Source organism: Microcaecilia unicolor, chromosome 7 (genome assembly GCF_901765095.1).
Source record: "Microcaecilia unicolor chromosome 7, aMicUni1.1, whole genome shotgun sequence".
Lineage (NCBI taxonomy): Eukaryota > Metazoa > Chordata > Amphibia > Gymnophiona > Siphonopidae > Microcaecilia > Microcaecilia unicolor.
Window position 1 is genome coordinate 56,672,342 of NC_044037.1, and position 15,629 is coordinate 56,687,970.

General features: G+C 42.2%; 1 protein-coding gene across 1 annotated transcript in view; it reads left to right on the top strand.

The window, feature by feature from the left end:
* LOC115474248 (connector enhancer of kinase suppressor of ras 2-like) overlaps nt 1–15,629 on the top strand; it is a 768,489-nt gene that overhangs the window by 310,569 nt on the left and 442,291 nt on the right. Inside the window, exon 3 of the mRNA XM_030209634.1 lies at nt 14,596–14,798. Within this exon, the coding sequence (XP_030065494.1) occupies nt 14,596–14,798 (203 nt within the window). The remainder of the gene's footprint in view (nt 1–14,595; nt 14,799–15,629) is intronic.

A 15,629-nucleotide genomic window follows, 5' to 3' on the forward strand; every position in this document is an offset into this window, starting at 1 on the left:
ATAATCGAAAAAAAAGGCATTTTTACCGCGATTTTGGGTCACTTTTTTTGGACCCTTTTTTTTCACGAACATGTCCCAAAAAAGTGCCCCAACTGCCCCGATGACCACTGGAGGGAATCGGAGATGACCTCCCAGGACTCCCCCAGTGGTCACTAACCCCCTCCCACCAACCCCCCCCCCCCCCCACTTTAAATACTTTTTTTCCAGCCTGTGTGCCAGCCTCAAATGCCGTATCCACCTCTATGACAGCAGAATGTGTTCTATCCTGTGACAGCCTTTCCCTGGTTCTGATGTGGCTCTCGGGTGAGTGTGACACCTTTTCTGTTATGCGCACTGCAGAGTCACATCAGCAATGCATTGTGGTGGGTGTAGGGTATTGGGCTCCGTGATTCCACTAGCTTGTGGCAAATGCTAACGATGTTGGTAGTTGGTAGGCTCTACTCCCATGGTGCTTTTCCCCCTGCTTACTGGGTCAGAGTGTGCCCTGTTTTGTTTCCGGTAGTCCATGAGGTAGTGGCCATTTTTGTAAGCCAGTTTTAGATCCCTTTCACGTGTTAGCCACGTTACAGAACTTAGTTCTTACCTTGAATGTGGCTGAAAGAGGGCATTGTACAGCATTCTGCTATCTCTGACCTAATGCTAATCTCAGTACCAGGGAGACTCGTTGCCAGTGGAGCACAACCTCTGATCTGTAGTTAACTGTGAGTAAGCGTGCTTATTCCAATAAAAGACGTTTTCATAGAGATTCGTCTTCAGGTGTCAACTGGTGTGCCAATGTTATATAGCAGCAACAAGTCCTAGAGGCCTGCATGCATGCAGGTCCCTGGAGCACTTTTAGTGGGTACCGCAGTGCACTTCAGCCAGGGGGACCTAGGCCCATCCCCCCTACCTGTAACACTTGTGCTGGTAAATGGGAGGTCTCCAAAACCCACTGTACCCACATGTAGGTGCCCCCTTCACCCCTAAGAGCTATGGTAATGTTGTACATTTGTGGGCAGTGGGTTTTGGGGGAGGGGGTTGGGTGCTCAGCACCCGTGGTAAGGGAGCTATGCATGTGGGTGCTGTTTCTGAAGTCTACCGCACTGACCTCTAGGGTGCCCAGTTGGTGTCCTGGCATATCAGGGGGGCCAATGTACTACCAATCGTGGCCCCTCCCATGACCAAATGGCTCGGATTAGGACGTTTTTGAGCTGGCCATTTTTAGTTTCCATTATCGCTAAAAAAAACAAATGCTCAGCTGAAAAATGTCCATTTTTTCAAAAATACGGTCTGTCCCGCCTCTTTACGTACCCGTTTTCGGACATAGATGCCCATGGAGATAGGCGTTTGCGTTCGATTATGCCCCTCTATGTATGAACATTTATTTGTGCAAAAGTTTTCACAACAGGATCTTTGTGCTCTAAAGTGAACAAAACTAAAAAAAAATGTTAGCAATTTTTGCCAGCTGTGGGGTGTTTTTAAGTATTTTAGCATATAATGCCCCTTTTCAGAAAAAAAATGTTCTCTTTAACACATTAGCCCCTAAGTGGTCCTTTTATAAGGGCGCACTAGCATTTTTAGTGCATGCGCTAAACATTAGAGATGCCTGTGTATTCCTATGGGTGTCTCTAGCATTTAGCGTGCGCTAAGAATGCTACCGATCCTTTGTAAAAGACCCCCTAAGTTAGAAAGCATTCCTGAAGCCATGCTACTTAATGCTTTCACTGCTTGTATGGTCAGCTGATGCCATTTTGGAATAAAGCATGGGCAATTCAGGAATGAATGGGGACTATGCTTGCTCCTCAGGGCCCCCTGAATGGGGAAAGATTCTATGGAGAATCCTGAGGAGGTAGGTAGGTAGGATGTCTCAAAATGGATAGTCTAAGATAATTATTATTTTTTAATTGCTGGGGGGCAGGGGGCCCAAGATCCATTATGCATTTTGTATGCCATCATTTTCTCTGTTTCTCTGTTTACTTTGCTTTTTCATTTTGTTTTTATTTCAAATAAAGCAAATGAAAACACAATTTATAGAAAAGAAATGAAAAAAAAAATAAAATTAAAAAAAATCCACTGTACTGCCCTAAAAGTCATTCCTTTAATGTAATTACATTTTATAGAGGGAAGTTCATATTTGCCCTTGAAAAATAAAGATTCACTAATGAAATCAGTTGGTTTCAGCCTGGAGCATAATTTAAAAAGGAAGCTTCAAAGTCTAAATTACTTTATTCTGTACTTGTTTAATATTTCTTTGGGGACCATGCCATCAATATTGTAATTAGGATGAAATATTGACAGTGTATGGCCCAGTTCCATGGATAATATCAATAGAATTCTTAATCTAATACATTTTAATGTTCAACAAGTGAACCACAAATGAATTACTTTTTCCATCAGTATTTTAGTAACGTTTATAAAATATTCTTAGTTGCTACACATGGTGCCTGTCTAGGATTGGCTGCTAAGGGGTGCTCTGTGCAATGAAATGCACTTACTTATACACGTTTGTTTAAAAATTCAATAAAATATTTGAAGTTTAAAAAAAAGTGCATTCAACTAGTGCACTCTTTAGAAAGCCATGAGAGTGGATTAAGAAGAGAGAGTCCGGAGGACCATGGACAGCGATTCCTCACAAGTATGAGGAAGAAAAGGTGAACAGAGGTGGGCAGGTGGAGCTTGTGGGATAGCTGAGGTTGGTTGGACTGGGCCAGTCTGGGTTAGGCCTTGGGAGGAGGGATTGAAATGAAAATACTGAGTTTGGAGAGAGGGAAATACCCTCCAGGTTATGATTACCAGGTGACAACTTGTTTAGAATACTGAGAAAAAAAAAAAGACTGCAATTTTTAATTTATAAGGATCATAAAAAAAAAAAAAAATTACCTGAAAAGGTTTTACAGTAGCCTCCTATTTGAAATTTTAAAAAAAGTCCTGAAGTGTAAGGCAGAGTTTTGGATCATACACAATCAGACTGGACATTGCTAACTAGAGATGTGTGATAAATTTGGCATAAAAGTCAACCAGGTGAATATTAGGGGTTGTAGAAGTGTATCTAAATCGCCTGATTTTATTTTCCTAGATTTGCTGTAAATTTAACTCCTGCCTTGATCTCACAGGGGTTAAATTTTGTGCATGCTTACTGACTCAAGAATTCACCCCAACTGGTTCACACCAAAAGCACCATTGGAAGGGGAATTTCAGTTTATATCTGTAACAGGTTTAGTAGTCTATGGTAAAATGAATGACCCGTCATCCTAGTCTTCCAATGTAGGCTTGTAATATTTTTAATTTATTCATTTTACATTTGTACCCCATGCTTTCCCACTCATGGCAGGCTCAATGCGGCTTACATATTATATACAGGTACTTATATTTGTTCCTGGGGCAATGGAGGGTTAAGTGACTTGCCCAGAGTCACAAGGAGCTGCCTGTGCCTGAAGTGGGAATTGAACTCAGTTCCTCAGTTCCCCAGGACCAGAGTCCACCACCCTAACCACTAGGCCACTCCTGTTTGCTGCCTTAAAAATCATAGTCCCTTATAGGTTAATGAGCATTTACTGTATACATACTTATCAAGTTGCTGAAAAGATTTTGAAGGTTCTGAATTTCTCTTCTTGTTTTCTGGCACTACTTTCATTAGATTTTGTTTATTTTTTACCTATTAATTTTTTAAAAATATTTTCTGTTTTGGTGCCACAGGACTATGACATAGGCAAAGCCAAACGTTTGGCTCTGCCTAATCTGTATCATTTGCTTGGGTCTATTATATCACCAGAAGGACTGTTATGAAAATGAAGGGGGGGGGGGGGGACTTCTGTACAGAAGTTCAGCAGGTCCTCCTCTCTCTGTTGCCTACATCCCCTCATACAATAGCTTCAAAATTTCCATTGGGAAAGGAGAGAATGCCATATCTCTTCAAATAGGGTGCTAGACTCAGCTGAAACTTCTTGATCAAAAGTGCAGATATCCTGAGTAGGAACAACCTTCCAAATTACATGGCTCAAAAGCAGTTGTAAAGTGCTATTACTTCAGCATAGAAGACCATAATCACAGCGCCATGCCAAAGTGCAAGACGCTTGAAAATACTGCAAAGTCTTCACTTGTGCATAAGAAGCTTCCTCACAGTTCTGGCATGGACCAAACACCAGGGCTGACCTGCTCAGGCTTTTCTCAGCTCATAATAGCAGATCCAGCTGTACCATAGACCAAACTGTACAGAGATTCTTCAAGCATAGGTCCTGCACAGATATCTTCCTTTCCTATATATATATATATATATATATATATATATATATATACACACACACAAGATTCAAGGGTCCTTTTACCAAGCTGTGGTAAAAAGGGCCCTCTGGTGGCAGTGGGGGCTATTTTTGCCATGTGCCAGAGCCCTTTTTACTGTAGCAGGTAAAAAGCCCCTAAAAATACCTGACCATGCGATGAGATTACTCTTACCGTGTGGCCATGTGGGGGGGAGCACTTACCGCCACCCATTGAGGTAGCAGTAAGGGATCCCGTGGAAACCCGGCGGTAACCTGGCAGTACTGCTCACTGCCTGATTATCACTGGATTAGTACCATGCTATAAATTATAGAAGTATTTTTAATAGCATTGGAAATGGCACACGCTCAAGGCGGAACTAACACTGTCAGCCACGTTGGGTCAGCGGTAGTTCCAGGTTGCTGCAGGACAACTCTTTAGTAAAAGGACCCATCAATGGTTTTATCTTGGTGTAATAGTAGTGAAAAAAAAAACTATTAATCTCAACTCCAATTCTGATTACTTAGATGGATGAGTCTTCTTTGGCTCCTCAGTCACAACATTTTTAGACTGCAGAGATTTATGACGCATCCCGGGTGACTCCTTCCCTGAGAGACAGGAACAATTCACACAAATAGCTTCCTATAAGAAACTTATTGCTTTGTGAACTCATCTCTATTCCAGATTTCTACAGCAGATGCCAAAGGAAGTTCATTTCCCACTCCAGCAGAAGGCATAACCTAGAATTGATGTATTTGGCTCTTTCAAATTTACAGATGTAAATTCTCATCCCATGCAATTCTAGCCCCATGGTTTACTACATAAAACGTAGTTTCATATAAGGCAGGCCTTGGTGTTTGTTTAGCTAATTTCCAAGAAATTAGATGTTAAACATAAGGTGCAACCAACTCTTGCATTTTATAAGACACAGCTTTCATGTAGAGTCCCATTTTAGAAAGGTCATATCAGTTTAAATTGAGACTTCCAGATCAGGATAGCTTACGTTTCACCAGTATTTTGGATAAATGTTTAAGTACCTGTTTATGCATGTCTCAAATGTGAATAGCCCTTTTAAATTGACTGCTGCAACTCTTTGATAGTTGAATCTGTTATGAAGAAAGGAAAAATAATCCGGGGACATTTCCAGTATATTGTACTACTAGGGAAGGAGCCGTGCTGTTGATGAGGATCACTTTTTATCAATTACATATGCATACCTTTATTCAAAAGCTTCAAGGAATTTCATTTAATCTTCCTGCTCAGATTCAAGCTGACCTTTGAGTTTATCTGAAGCTGAACAGTGTGGAACTCATCTAATTTGTGTCCCTCCATCCAATTTATCTTGTTGGTGGAGAAGGTAAAGTTGCTTACCTGTAACAGATGTTCTTGACAGCAAGATTAATCAGGCATACAGTCCCACCCCCCCCCCCCCCACCCCCAAGAGATGATCCTGTGTAAACTGAGGAGACTGAGGGGACTGCTGTACACAGGAAGGACTATGTAACTTCACACTAGTTCTGAGCTTTGTCAGAACTGTCTAATCCAGGCACTGTCAGATGTCACCCACTCAGATGCCTGATTCAGTTCTAGAAGTGCACCTGATTAATCCTACTGTATATGGACATCGACTGCTACAGGTCAGCAACGTTGCTTTCTCCCATCAATTCCTTCTTCTGTAGCTCAGAAGATGAAATGCTCTCCTTTCCTGCGTGCTCTACTATTCTGTGATTCTTTTTGTTGACAAGAAACCAAGTAATGTAACTAAAAACAACTGTTTCTAGAATGCTTATTCCATCCAGAGCCCCCATATCCTTTTGCTTTCCTGTCTTCTGGATTGATATGGTGTTTCGTATTTGCTTGTGGGTTTTCTCCCTTTAGAAATAACCCTGATTTATGGTTGTAGAAGAGCAAAAAATGATTTCTAAGTAAATTTGCTTTCCACTTTTTATTCTCATGTCATGAAACATATACACAAGAGGAGAAATCATTGCAATTTTTTTTTTTTTATATAAACAGTTTTTATTGATGATAATCACCATTGTGAACATAATCAAACATCTCGTAAACATATGAACAGGTCACAGTTGCATGTATACATTGTAACTGCATCATCAATATTTTATACACCCTTTTTCTCCCCTTCCCCCCTGATTAGCATCTTCACCTTCATCTATTTGCTTGCTTCATAGTGTCTAGTCTTTCCTGCTCCCATTACAACAATTATGTAACACAGAAGAACAAGACCCCCTTTACAGTGGTCAACTTGTAACTATACAAAATAAACTTTTATATTAATATCATACAGTGAACATATGCGTTTCCTTTATATTCCCCTCCCCCCCCCTATCCTCCCTCCCTCCACCCTCCCCTACTGGACCTATTAACAGTTTAGAATCCTGCTTCTTCCAACTGATGTGAGGGTGTCCCAAAACGGGGACCATGTTTTACAAAATTGGTCTCCCCTTTTTGAAGCCAAGTCTCCCACTCTTTTCTTTTCCAGCATGCAACATTGCATCATAGCTCCTCTCCATTGCGGGACTCCTGGGGGCTCTGGCTGTAACCATAATTGTGTAATTGTCCGCTTGCCCATCAAGGTCGCCCTTTTCAAAAAGGCTTTCAGTCCCTCGGGTGACTTTCCTCGGATATTATAAACTTCAAAGAGTTGGCCTGGTGATGGGTGCCATTGTATTTTCCACATCTGAGACACATGATGTCCCAGCGTTTTCCAGAATTGAAACACCATTGTGCAGAACCAAAACATATGTCCCAAGGAGGCTCCCACCTGTCCACACTTTGGGCAATCATCTGTAGTTCTAATGGTCGCTTTAAAGGCTCTATGTGGTGAGATATAAAGCCGTAAAATAAATTTGTATTGCATTTCCTGCCATGCCGCGTTCTCTGTCGTCTGGTATACACCTGTCAGGCACAGTTTTATTTGCTCGGAATTGGGTTTCCATCTCAGTTCTTGGTGCCACTGCTGTGAGACGCTTGTGTAATCTGAAGTCCCCTGCGAGTCTCGAAGGTGGCGATGGAAGTAACGGAGGGGTACTTTTAATTGGGCCTCTAGGCCTAGTATATCATTCATAGAGTCCCATATTTGCTGTGTAAGGTCTGTTGCAGGTAGTGACCTAACATAGTGTTTAAGTTGTAAGTACTGAAAGTGGTCTTTCTGTCCCAGTCCGAATTCTTCACACAGGGCTCTAAAGGATTTAATATTCCCATCTTCCGATACCACTTGAAACAAATATTTGATGCCACAGTTCTCCCATTTTTTAAACAAGGCGGAGCCTCCCCCCTCCGGGAATGCTAAATTGCCTTTAAGAGGAATCAGTGGAGTTGCTGCTTTATTCCATTTGTACATCTTACCCAGCCATTTCCATGTTTTACGCAGGGGATTTAAGATGTACCCATACTGACCCAACGGTAGGAGTTCCTTTGCTGGGGCGTGGAGCCAGTAAGCAAAATCCATTGGGGCTATCAATGTGGTTTCTACACTTGTGCACGAAAAAAACTCTTTTGCTCGAAACCAATCTGATAGATGCCTCAGGCCACATGCTATCGTTATGAGTTTTAAATCAAGCAGTCCCAGTCCCCCTCCCGAGCAGGGCTTCATAAGATTTTTCAAACCTGTGCGTGCCCGTTTACCCTGCCACAGGAATATAGTGAGGGTTTTATTGAGCCATCTCTCCTCTCTGTATCCCAGCGAGACTGGGATCATCTGGAAGATGTACGTCCACCTCGGAAAGATGAACATATTATACATTGCGATTCTCCCTTTCAGGGATAAGGGTAGACCTTGCCAACCATGTAGTGTTTCCTTTGTTCTATTTTTCAATGGGCCTATGTTTTCCTTATATAAGTTCGCTAAATCTTTTGGAATGATGACCCCCAAATACTTAAGGTTGTCTTCAGCCCACTGGAAGGGGAATGGGTCAACCCACCCCTCCTTCACCTCCTCCTGAATCGGGAGGGCTAATGATTTATGTAGGTTTAATTGTAATCCTGAATAGAACCCAAATTCCTCTATAACTTCAAGCAACCGTGGGACTGAGGTTCTTGGTTGTGTGAGTGTAAGAAACATGTCGTCTGCAAAGGCTAGCACTTTTATCAGTTGCCCATGCAGTGTTACTCCCCGTATATCCTGGTCTAGTAAAATCGTGCTTAGAAGTGGTTCCAGGTAGAGAAGGAACAGTATGGGGGATAATGGACATCCCTGCCTTGTGCCCCGTTCTATTCGGAAGGGCATAGATCTAGTGCCATTAATCAATATTTGTGCTGTGGTGTTATTATAGAGTGTCTGGATTGCTTTCAGAAACCAACCACTCAGCCCAATATACTCGAGTACTTGAAACAGGTATTCTCCATTAACTTTATCAAAAGCTTTAGCCGCGTCTAGGCTAACTAACAAGAGGGGGTCACCCGTAACCTGTCCATAAGCCACTGTAAGTAGTGCTTTCCGAACTTGCCTTACCGCTTGTCGGCCTTTAACAAATCCCACTTGGTGCTCTCCTATTAGATATGGAATATGAGCTGTCAGTCGGTTTGTGAGCACTCTAGATAAGATCTTAACATCTACATTGATGAGGGAAATGGGTCTATAGGAGTCTACTAGATCTTTTGGTTTACCCGGTTTGGGGATTAATGTTATTAAGGCTTCGTTCTCCCTTGATGAAAAGGATCCCCTAGTCACCACTCCCTCAAAATAATCTACCAAGGCTCCACACAATTGAGGGGCTAGCATCCTATAGTACTCATTAGAAAGCCATCGAGACCTGGGGCGGAGCCCAGATTTAGGGATTTCAATACTTTAAAAACCTCTTGTGCTTCAAGAGGGGCTAGCAGTGCTTGGCGGGCTATTTCTGTTAGTTGGGGCATTTTTGCATCTTCTAGGTAGTCTCGGGTCAGGGGACCCCGCACCCTATCTTTGGCACTATATGTTTCCTTAAAGTGTTCCTGGAATGTATTAACTATATCTTGTAATTTAGTTAGCTTATCCCCCTTGGAGTTCGTTATCATTGAGATAAACCTTTGGGAGGTTTGTGTTTTAGCCACTCTAGCTAATAGTTTTCCTGACTTATTCCCAAAGCGTTGGAAGTTCAGCCGTCGAAACATTAATTGCTTCATGGCTTGTTCGTGAATAATTGAGTTGAGTGCTACCAGGGTTGCTGACATGGAATCCCTGTTGTCTGGAGTGGGGTGAGTTATGTATTTCCTCTTTGCTTTCCTATAGTCTGCTTCTAATCGCAAAATGCCCGCAGCTAATCGTTTTTTCCTAGCACTCTGAAACGCTATTACTTCCCCTCTCATAACCGCTTTGGACGCTTCCCAGAATAATATAGGCGAGTCGCATGTAGGGTGATTCGTGTCCTCATACAGTTTCCATTTCCCCATTAGGTGATCTAGAAATTGTTTGTCACTGTAAAGGTAAGCGGGGAATCTCCAGTGGTTGATTGTTTTCCCCCTCTCCCTTAGGTCGAGTTCTACCCATATCATACTATGGTCTGAAATTTCCATAGGGCCAATAACTGCCTGTTGAACTTTAAAGAACCAAGATTGTGATATGAGAATATAGTCGATTCTAGACCAGGATTGGTGGGCTTTTGACTGATGGGTATAGTCTTTTGTAGTAGGGTGGAGGGAGCGCCACGGGTCAGTTAAATGCAAATGTTTGCAGAGTGCTGATATCCCCTTCCCCACCCCTGGTACAGCTGCGGGTGATGACCTATCCAGGGACGGGTCCTGCACCTGATTGAAATCTCCCGCCCACACCCAGGGAGCATCAGTGTATTGCAGCCCTAGTGCTATTAAGGACTGGAAGAATCTTGGGTCATAGGAATTTGGAGCATATATCGCACACAAATAAAAGCTCTGACCTTGATAATTAACTCGAAGTAGCACTATACGTCCCTCTGTGTCTTTGTATATTAGGGTATTGGTGCAAGGTAACCTTTTACGTACTAGTATTGCAACCCCACTCTTCCTGTTGCCCGAGGAGGAGAAATGGCTCTCACCCACCCACTGTTGACAAAGTTTTCCATGTTCATTATCTGATAATTTTGTTTCTTGCAGACATGCAAAGTCTATATTATGTCGCTTTATCTGAGATAGGATCTTATATCTCTTCACTGGCGATGTGATGCCTGAAACATTCCATGACAAGATCTTTACTCCAGATTGATTAATGATTTTCTAGCTTTGGGGATACTATCAGTAGTATTTCCTGACTTACCCCCGGGGGCCCAGCCTCTCCCCAGGAGCATACCTGCTGTATTTGGAGACCAAGATTCAAATTAGCTCTCATGTAATCATAGGTACCAGTAATATCCTTTCCCTTTACCCCACTAATTATCTTTCCATTTGTTCCCTTTATTATATCATCCCCCACCCCTATCCCTCCCCTTATCCTCATATCTACCCATTCTTCCCATTCCCCTTCTCCCAAGAGGTGCCCTGAAAGGACTTTTCCCATCAAGGCCTAGTCACAATGTGCTGAGTGCCCCGCTCCCCCCCAGACATATCATTTTACCTTTAACCTTAGGCAATTTGAGTTCTGAGAAAGTGTCCTCAAATCTGGCATAGTAATCTTATCAAGTACAGAATCTGCTCACCACAGTTTTGGAGCAAGTTCATGTTGGTGTTGTAGGTGTTTGCAGCTCCTGGTTAATAAATTGTGTCGCTGATTGTTCTGAGGTGAAGGATATCCATTTTCCATCTTTCATGATTTTCAACGTCGCTGGGTACAGGAGCATAAACCGAGTATTTTTATTAATGAGTGAGGAGCAAATTGGGTGGAATTTTTGTCTCCTCTCCTGTACACTAGCTGAGTAGTCCTGGAATATTCTTATTTGGCTGTCCGCATATCTTAAATTGTCTCTTTTCTGCCGGTATCCCTGTAGAATCTCTTCTTTATGGAGATAATTGAGAACTTTTATTATGACCACTCTGGGTCTAGACCCCGGTTGACCCGGTCTCCCCAGTCTGTGGGCCCGTTCAATGCAAAGATGGCCTCTGCTGTCTGATATGGCAAATTCTTTAGAGAGCCATGTTTCCAGCACTGTGCTTAAATTTTTGTCTGGTATGGTTTCAGGTAGGCCCACCAGTCTGAGGTTGCATCGCCTAGTTCTGTTCTCTAGTTCGTCTAGCTTCTCTGCTTGGATTGTTAGTTGTTGCTTTAAGTTAGCTATATCCGGCTCATGTTGCTGCCATGTGTCCTCTAAGTCTGATACTCGTTTTTCAACCTCCGCCGTTTTGCTTGTTATTTCCGCCAAAGCGCCATCTATTTTCCCCAATCGGCTCTCTAATGCTGTAAAACGGGGTTCCAGTGCGGTTCCTACCGCTGTTACCAACTGTGCCAGCTGTCGGGCGGTAAATTCAGCCTCGCCTCGCGGGGATGCGGTCGCCATCTTGGAATCGCTGTTTGCCGCGAGCAGCTTTTCTTTTTCGCTTTTTGAGCTTTTCCTTGTGCTTCCGGGCGGCATAGGAACGAGATATTGTTCCATGCACCTTCCTCCGTTCGTTTACAAAGTCCGATCGGTTTTTTGGGGGTTTTCTTTCGGCGGTTTCGGTCGGGGGCGAGCGGGGCACTCGGAGCAGCACAAAAACGCTGTTACTGCTTCCACCGCATCACGTGACCCCCAATCATTGCAATTTTTAATAAAATGATCTTTGTATGTTTTTGTTTCTGACATCAAACAATGTGCATGTATGTAATTTGCTTTGTCCATCTGTAGTGATAACACATGATCTGTATAAACGAAGCCCTCCCTCTTTTTGTCGATCACATCTGTTGGCCTATTAGGCACAGTATCTCTGAATGAAGATAAAATATTAGTTGCATGGCAGATGTAAGCTTGTCAGCACTTAGGGATTTATTGAGTGAAATATGGCTTTGCTGATCTTCCTCACTATAAAACAAGGAGTATTTCCTTTTCTTGCTTGATAATGTCCACTCTTGAGAGGAGTTTGGCAGATAGAGAGGATTTCTGTGCTGGCAGAAGTTACATGTTTTTAGTTTTCTTCTACAAGATTTGACTGCTAATGCAGAAACTTTGAAGGACAGAATTAAGACATGAATACAGGACAGTGCCCACTGGCATCTCTCAGTAACAATAGGAGAATACCTGGAGTAAGAAGACAAAAATAAAAAATAATAGTGTGTTTGCATCTATTGTTGTGCTCTTCTGATCTTCTTTGGGTCACTTGGCAAGGGCTTGCAGGCAACCAAAGACCCACAGCTTCAAACAGAAAACCCAAAATGAAAACCAAAGGAGTCTTTCTCCCCCCCCCCCCCCCCCCTCAAAGGGCAACTAACTTTTTTATTAACAGCTGACTCCACCTCCCTTGTCACTCTTCCCTTCAGTGCACTTTCTGCATTTTATTTCAAAGAAAATCCCCTTGGACTGGGCTTCCTCCCACCTGGGGACCAACCAGTCACTGCCCCCAATGATTCTGTACAGGGACTTACTCTGCTAATAATCTCAAACTAATAGGGAATTACAAACACATAGGTATGGTACAGAATGTACAACAAGACAGACTAAGGGGGAAGTGATCAGCATGGGCTTCCATTAAGGGGTGTTATATTATCACTAACTCATGCTATTCTAGCACAGGTCCCAATTTCTGCAGTGAGACCTAGTTACTAATAAGTGGGGTTAACAGTAAAATAACATCTTAATGGTAGCCCATGTCCATAACTCCCCCTCTAAGACTGTGCAGTTCGAGTTGGCCTAATTGTGTTTCTGGGCCTTCTTACCACAGGCACAGTGAAGTGGAGAAGAATCTGTATACTATAAATTGCAATTCTTAACCACAAATTCAATTAATGCTTCCATGTGAGTATGGAAAATAAGACCGAGCTGAATTGGGGATGGAAGCTGAGATTAAGCTTTTTTTTTTGGGGGGGGGGGGGGGGAGATTTGCTGAAGAAAATTTTCAGTTGTAGGTAGTCTGAAATATGTGGTAGATTGTAGAACCCTTCCCAACGCTGCTGTACTGCTCCTTCTGAATGCTGGATTGTTTCTTTGTCTATGTATTACTCCATTTTTACAGTATGTCTAAGTTCAGTTCTGCCTCTGTTCTTTCCACCTGTTCCTTTGGATTTCCAGCTCATTCAGAACCAGGGCTGGAATCCTGATACCATGAGGCCCCATTTGCAATTTCATGAAGATTTTCACCCTATTTTATACTCCCTACATGCCTAGTCTGGTAATTTTAGGGACAATCTGGTAAGGATCCACACAGCAGGTTTTGATCTGGAACACTTCAATCAAGGACTCTGAATCTGGCCACTAGGTATCACCCTTAATCAATGACCTTGATTCCTCCAATCAGGGGCAACATTAGTTCTATCATTTCACAGCATATAGTAATGTTGAATGCTGTTTAGCAAAGCATGCATATATAGCATTGACTAAACATTGGTTTTACTGCAAAATTTAATCCTCTCTTCCAGTGTGTGGAAAAAAAATGAACATTAGATTAAGGGACATAGTTACCAGAAGTAAGTTAGATTCAGATTATCTTTAACAGGAAATAGAAGTAAGATACCATCAGCATAGGAGTTGAATTTAGCATCTATTTATTTATCAAGCTTGCCAGAAGGGATAGGATTAGTGTCTAGGACAGGGATTCTCAAAGCAAGCCTTTGGGACACATCCAGCCAATTGAATTTTCTGGATACCCACAGCATAAAATAGATTTGCTTCCAGTGGAGGTGGTCCATGCAAATTTATCTCATGTATATTTATTGTGAGAACTACTGGTCTAAGATAAACCACTCATGGAGTGAGGTGCTTCAACTGACCTCAGTATAGAGCAGAGCTTTCCAACCTGTGGGTCAAGACCAAAAATGGTGTCACAAAGCTTGCATTTGGGGTCACAATTTAGGTGGGCTCTCCCTTCAGGAAGTCACACAATATTATTTGGCCGCAATCATGTGGTCACAGACCCCAAAGAAGATTGGGAAGCACTAATATAGAGGCTTTTGATCTTCAAAAAAAACAACCTTCTAAAATTAAGAGTGCAAGCAAATTTGATCTGAAGGTTACTTTTGACTCTGAAAATTCAGGATGACTTACAGAAATGAAAATACAGTTGAAGGACTGTGATGCCAAAGTACACATACGAACATTACTAGTACTCTGGTGCCATTTGCCTGTGATTGTATAAAGCTGAAATGATAAAATGTGAATTTCTCATTTGAATTTTGATCTTATAGTTATTTGCATTTTGTTTATGAATAACTAAAGGATGTATCTGAGCTTATTTTCTTAATCTTAATCTTAAATCACAGTGATGAAAGAACCAGTGATGTAATTGTGAGTCCTCATAAATGTGTTTCCTTTGATTGTATTTCAGAATTATGGTTTGGAGACAGAAAACTTGAGAACGCTTTCTCACAAGCTGAATGCTTCGGCCAAAAATCTTCAGAATTTTATAACGGGTAGACGGAGGAGCGGCCATTATGATGGCAGAGCCTCCCGACGACTGCCAAATGATTTTCTTACCTCTGTCGTTGACCTGATTGGTGCTGCCAAGAACTTACTAGCCTGGCTGGACAGGTAAGCTGGAAAATGTTACCTTTGTAGCAGCAGGTAAATCTAATTTTCCTTCTCTGTTTATTCATAGAGGTGATTCAATTATACAAAAAAAAAAATCATTAAGGGGCCCTTTTACTATGCTGAATTAAAAAGCAGCCTGCACTATGACTAGCACAGTGGTTTCCTGCCCACTGAGGCCACTTCTAGTGTGGCTGTCAAATGACTGCATTTTTGCAATAATAGCCATGTGCTAATTTTCCATTATCACATGGCCAATAGCGGGTGAGCCCTTAACTACACCTATTTTCTAGGCGGTAAGGACTCACGCGCTAATTACATGCTAATCAGTTAGTGTGCAACAATGTAGCTACACTAACTAATTAGCACTGGACATGCCTGCTCTCTGCCCACAGTACTTTTTTAGCATGTGGGAAGCACACACAGATGCCAAACTGCCTAAGTGCACCCCACAGTAGACACCTGGACTGGATGGTATACACCCCAAGGTATTGAAAGAACTCAAACACGAAATTGCTAATCTGCTTCTAATGATCTGTAACCTGTCGTTAAAATCATTCCTATTGCCTGAAGACTGGAGGGTGGCCAATGTGACGCTGATTTTTAAAAAGTGTTCCAGGGATGATCTAGGAAATTATAGACCGGTAAGCCTGACTTCAGTGCCAGGCAAAACAGTGGAAACTATTATAAAGAATAAAATTACAGAACACGTAGACAAACATGGTTTAATGGGACAAAGTTAGCCAAGGGAGGTCTTGCCTCATCAATGTGCTTCATTCCTTTGAAGAAGTGAATAAACATGTCGATAAAGGTGTGCTGGTTGATGTAGTGTAT